We start from the raw sequence: 6,000 nt of genomic DNA, 5'->3' as shown, positions 1-6,000 counted from the left end.
GAACTAGCCACTTCCCTGCTGTCTCAGGTGCCAAGGAACCTTCCCTCCACCACACCCTGGAGCAGGGGGCCAGCCCGCATCCTTGCTTTCTTCTCACTACAAAAAAGGACTCTGGGAAGGATGGTGAGCAACCTTAGTGCCTACTGCAATGGCAAAAAGGTACAAAATAGTCTTTTCTGTTTTTTAAGGAGGGAGGTAATTAGGTTTGTTTGTTTGTTTGTTTGTGATGGAGGTACTAGGGGATTGAACCAGGACCTTGCGCATGCTAGGCACACACTCTACCCATGAGCTATATATACCCTTTCTTCCAAAATACTCTTAAATCTGGATTCCAGAACTTGGACATACACGTTTTACCTAGGAGAGGTAGATGTTTCCCCTAAACATGTACTAAAAAGGAACAGACATTACTGACAGTGGTTTAAATGGTTTCTCCTTTTTAATTGGTATTTTCTTCCCACGTATGAGTATAAAATTAAACATGATTTCTCATTGACGTTAGTCAATACAATCATGAGTAAGAGTGGGTATTTTGGGGGTAATACTGCACTGGAATGTTTTAAACAATTACAGGAACAGTCATTTATTTCTTCTGCCACTCTTAAAGATTAAGTGTAAGTAAATGCCAGTAATCAGGCCTTTAAGAATAAGGCAGATCTCTGGATATCACAATGATCTTGAAGGTCTACACATGATAAAACTTCCTGTGACACTTCTAACTTCTTAAAGATAATTGCAGAGACATCGAAGCCTAAGGCTGCCTATGGTTACAAAGGACTGGAAACAGTTACTCTATCTCTTTCTTAAAACTTTTCTCTCCTTCTTTTCTTTTCCACTTAGTAGCTTTATTACCATCTCTGGGTCCTTTCTTTTTCTTATCATGATGTAAGGGGGAACTTGAAGATTTCAATTTCCATCTCTCTTTTTAAGTTGACCCCCACATCGCTATTCCTTGCCACCCCGCACCTCCAGCTGCTGCTTGGGTGCTTCCACAGGGATATCTCACCAGCAACACAAATTGAGCATTTTAAAATCCAATCTCATCTCTTTTCACTCAACAGTCAAACTTCTCCCGACTTCTCTATTTTTCCCAATGGCATCACTCTTTCCTGTCATCCAGCTATAACTAGTCATCTTTTATTGCCCCTTCTTCTTGTTCTTGACATTGGCTATATTGCAGAGCGGGTCCATTTTTGCTTCATGTCTTTTCTGTTTACCTCATCCTCCTCTCGGCCATTGGTACATTTCATTACCTCATACCTGACCATTACCGTTCTTGTAACTGTCGTCTCTGTCTTAAGTGTCACTCCCTCCAACTTACCTCCATAACTCTCCAACAATCATCTTTTATTTGATAACTTTTCCAGGAAAAAATAATCCACTCATTAGATGTGTCCTTCGCCTCCTCACTTTTCTAATTACTTAAAGACATGTGTGCTTTTCACAGGACTATTTGGTACCTGTTCCTTCTCATATCAATCTTGACACCTAAACTTAGGGGGAAAAGGCAAAAAAGAGAATATTTTTGATCATACTTTCTTTTTATGGCCTTAGGGGGAAAATCTGGGTATTAGAGGTGCATTTTGGCTTTACCTCTCTCAGTGGATTCAGATAGACTAATTCGTTTCAGTATCAGAGAGGAACCGGCTACACGTCTATGTATTATGCAATGTACACAAAGCCGGGAGAATGTAGGTGGTAAACTCTGGTAGATTTGTAGGATGGGAAGAAGCAAGTGAACTGGCCTTTTGTCTCTTGCTCTCATCACTCACATAGGCTAACCAATGTTTCACAGTACCTAGCTCTTGAATTTCTGATTTAGATTCACAATAGGTATTTGTTGAATTATTAGTCTGAATTGGCTCAAATCATGACAGAATTATGGGTTACTCTAAACCTACTGCATCCCATATAGCTCAAATTCCTTCTTAGTGTTTAATCCTCAGTCAGTGTGATAATTTGATTTTCACTAAATATGCCCAAGGGACGGAAGGGGGGACACACACACACACACACACACACACACAGTCGATTATCTCTGCGAGGTGGAGTTGAGGGGGAGGAATTTTTTTTTTAATATTGTACTTCAAAAAAATGAGATTGTCAATTTCATGATGAAAAACTTACTAAAAATAATATACCTAGAAAATGCAGGCGACAATTTGCCTTGTTTTGGAATACCTATTAGCATCTAAATGGCAACATATCTAAGTCAAGACTCTTAGATTAAATGGTGGAAGAAACGAAGTCATTTCTTGGCCTTTCCTTGACACATTCTGTGTGATACAGCTGGTCAGCAGTCTAAGTTACTTTTCCTTGTTTATCCTGACACAGAAATAAAGTAATTCGTAAAGAAAAGGGCGGTTGCGAAGAGACCCAGGGCCCACCAGCCAAGCCTCCATTAGAAAAGATGAGTGTTTATCATACTGAGAAATAATTGGCACAGAAGAATAAAACTCTCACGTAAGGAGCTTTAACAGGCTGCCTTTAAAAACACTATGGCTTTCTATTAAACTACTCGAAAGGATTTGTCAACGAAGTTTCTGACTACTCAGTGAACATTTCTTGCTCTCTCTCTGTGTCACACACACACACACACACACACACACACGAAATTACCAAGATTTGAAAAGGAGTAGCCGGTTAAACCTGTTGCAAAATGTTTTCTTCATTATCTTCATCACACCTCTCCCGGCAGCTCTCCGCCCCCCGCCCCTTTTCACCAAACATAACTTTCCTCTTTAATGCTTTTCTGGACTCCATTTCGAACACTGGAGTCTGAATTTTCCGGGAATGATAATTGCCACCAAAGTAGATACAGCCCTTCTACACGGACAATTGGGCTGTCTTCAAATGTTTTTCAAAAACAAACACTGCCGCTCCGCGTCAAAAGGAAGCCTGGAGGGTTTAAGGAAAATACAGAGCTGGGTGAGAAAGGCTTTGCAGAGTGGAAGGCAGCCCCTCTACTCGGTGGTCCTGTGACTCCCCGCGCCTCAAGCTTCGGCGCAGCTCTGGCCCTCCTCCTGTCTTTCCGACCCGGCACCTGACTGCCAACCCACACTGAAGTGGGGGCCTGCGGGTGCTGCAGCGGGGTGACAACAGTCTAGATGCGCCATGCATTCTGCAGGGGGTCCACGGCGTTACACCGATGCCGAGATACCTGTCTTAAAGTGCAAACCGATCCTCTCTAGCCCCACGGCTGGGATTTTCCCCTTTTTGGTGGGGAGTCTGGGTGGTTTCGACACCTCAAGGCCGCTATCTGCTCTCCTCCCCCGCGAAGCCCCCACTCCAGGGCCCGCGTCCCCCTCCGGCAGGTGTTCGCGCACCCTTTACATTTCCTCCCTCCCAGGGCACCCTCGCATTTCCTCCTTCCCCTCCCGGCCCTGCCTCCCCTCCATCGCCTCCCGCCTCCAGCCACATGACAGGAAGGGCTCCACCAAGCGACGTCACCGACGTCCGCGCCCCCGCCCCCGCGCTCCCCCCGCCCCGCACGCAGGGGGGCGGCCGGCGGAGGGGCGAACGTGGTCGGCGCGCTCGGCGCTCCCCAACCAGAGCTCGCCAGAGCGCCGAGGCGGCCGCCGCCGAGCCGGCGCGCGGGTTCCCGGATGTGCGGCGCTCGCGGAAGCCCCGCCCCCGCCGCCGGCTCCGCGCGCGCCCCCGCCCTCCTCCCCGCGCGCCGCTGCGCTCCGCTTTCCCCTCCCTCTCCCGCCCTCCCCCTTTTTCGTGCCTTGAGGTTGCGGGTCAGCGCGAGCCACTGCAGTGAGTCCGTCACGGCTCCAGCGCGGGCGCGAGCGCGAGGCTGCAGCCCCCTAGCCGCCTGGCCTCCTCTCCCCTTTCTCCTCGCCTCTCTGTCTGTCCCCCTCCTCGCCGTCTCTCCTCCCGCGCTCTCCGTCTCTGAATCTCAACCTTAATTTCTCTCCTGCCCGCCCGCTCCCGCCTGCCCCGTCACCCGGCCGTCGCGGTCCCCGCGGCGCCGCCTCCCCTCCCCCAGCCCGCACCCCCTCCCCCGCGGGCGTCCCGAGGGCCGCAGCCGCCCCAGCCCAGCGTAGCCCGGCCGCCGCCGTTGCTTCCTGCGGGAGCCCGTCTCAGCGCCGACACTCTCCTCCGCGCGAGCGAGCCGCCGACCGCCCAGCAAAATGGTGAGCCCTTGGCTTCCCCACGCACCATCCCTCCCCGCCCGCTGGTCCCAGGGGCAGGGGCGGGGGCGAGCCCGGACGCCCCTGGTCGGCTTCCCCCGGTGGAAAATTCGAGAGATCCTAAAGAGCCTTAGCGGCCCGGGGGCGGCGGGCGGCCGATTGACAGCATGGCGGGGGCCCCCGCGCCCGCCCCCGGGCCTCCGCGGGGCGCCCCTCCGCCCCCTCCCCCCGCGCCCGCCGGGATTCCGCCCGGGCCTCGACCCCTGCTGCCCCGGCCGTCCGCCGGGGACTGTCCCCTGGTCGGCCCGCGTTACTTCCCTCCGGACTCTCCCCCACGTGGAGCCCCCGGCACCCCCAGACTCACTCTCTCAAGTTCGGGGAGATTCCGGAATCCTATGGAAATCATATGTGGCAAATGGCCTTTTATATAAGACCCACTTTCTCTTCGGAGCTGCTCTCTCTCCCACTCACGCTCTATTTTCAAGCGATGAGTCTTGACAGGAATCCTGCCACTTACTTCCCCCTCTCCGTTCGTGTTTATTTCATTGCTGTTTGCAACCTTACGGGTTGTTTTTGTTCTTGTTTTTGTTTTTTTCCGCTGCTGCTTTTCTCTCTGCAGTGGCGAACCGGGAAGGTCCAAGGTGTAGATTCATGAAAACATGGTTAAGTCGGTTCGTGAGAGACGGGGATACTTGTTTTTTAATGCTTACTTACAGCCTGAGGTTTTTCGTTTTCTTTGTTACCTTCCTAAGTCGCTCCTGGGCTGCTTGTTTTTGAATCATGGCGATTTAAATTTGTCTTTCCTTACCCTCACATTAATCCCTAGGTAGAATTCACTGCTGTAGTGTTTCAGACCGACGCTAGGGGTGTGTCTCCCGCCTCTGTCACCGTAGCCAAGAAATCAACGACGCCCTTTTAGCCTGTTACCTTACCGCTTCTCTCGCTCCGGGTAGCCGGTGTAGTTTCCTCTTGTGATCAAGAATTGTGTGCACGGTAGAAAAAGTTTGCAGTGCTTTTTCGTATGTATCAGGTATCCGAACATGTGATTCGGTGGCTCGGCTTTTTCTAAAAGGCTTTAAACAGTTGTCCGAAGATTTTTCGACAGATGGCTTGGCGTTGAGTAATTTCTTGCACCTTTTAATTGTGTCGTATTTCACCTTCTATGTAGAATTTAAGTATTTCACAACAGCGCGGTGGGTGAGGGAAGAGAGAAATTCTGTTGATTGCAACCTGAGATCAGTTTGGTGCGGTTGTGAGGGAAGAAAGTGAAATTAGTCAAGTCAGCTTGTATTTAAGATACAGGACAAATGATTAAGTGCACTTATTAGTGTACTTAAAATCCAGATTAGGAGCAGACTTAATAAATGAATACTGATTTTGATATGTAGAGGGGTTTTTTCCCTGTCAACTTGGGAGGCACCCCAGAGACAATTTTGGCCTTCAGAGTCAAAACTTAAGCTTTTCCATGCTATTACAGAAAACAGGTTAGATCAGAGCCACTCATAGTACGGTCTCTCTCTTTTTGAACATAATCTTTTAGAGTTATGAATTACACTATTAGGGCTTTAATAAAACTTCTTATACGTGTATCTTACCGGAAGGTCAGGATCTTGAAGATCTGTGTCCATTGCAGTGAATGGTTTTAACTGTGTTTATAAGTGATACATTTTGAGGAACAGTGGTCTAGCCTTGTTTATGTAGTATATAGGAGAATGATCTGGTTTCCAAATAGATTTTTTCCCCCTGTGGTTCATCCTCCCAGCTCCCTGCTCCCACCTTTTTTTTTTGAACAACAGGCTGACTTTGGGAAATCCTCTTCTAGCTCCTAAATTTACCTTCCCAGTACTCAAATGTTTATTTATCT

General features: G+C 49.2%; 1 protein-coding gene across 1 annotated transcript in view; it reads left to right on the top strand.

Annotated features, from left to right (window-relative positions):
* The first annotated feature begins 3,728 nt into the window (after positions 1-3,728).
* The window catches only part of PPP3R1 (protein phosphatase 3 regulatory subunit B, alpha), a 53,413-nt gene continuing 51,141 nt past the window's right edge, over positions 3,729-6,000 (top strand). The window contains exon 1 of the mRNA XM_032497705.1: positions 3,729-4,139. Within this exon, the coding sequence (XP_032353596.1) occupies positions 4,137-4,139 (3 nt within the window). The 5' untranslated portion in view covers positions 3,729-4,136. The remainder of the gene's footprint in view (positions 4,140-6,000) is intronic.

The sequence above is a fragment of the Camelus ferus genome, chromosome 15 (assembly GCF_009834535.1).
Source record: "Camelus ferus isolate YT-003-E chromosome 15, BCGSAC_Cfer_1.0, whole genome shotgun sequence".
NCBI classification, from domain to species: Eukaryota; Metazoa; Chordata; class Mammalia; order Artiodactyla; family Camelidae; genus Camelus; species Camelus ferus.
This window is presented reverse-complemented; position numbering and strand designations above follow the sequence as displayed.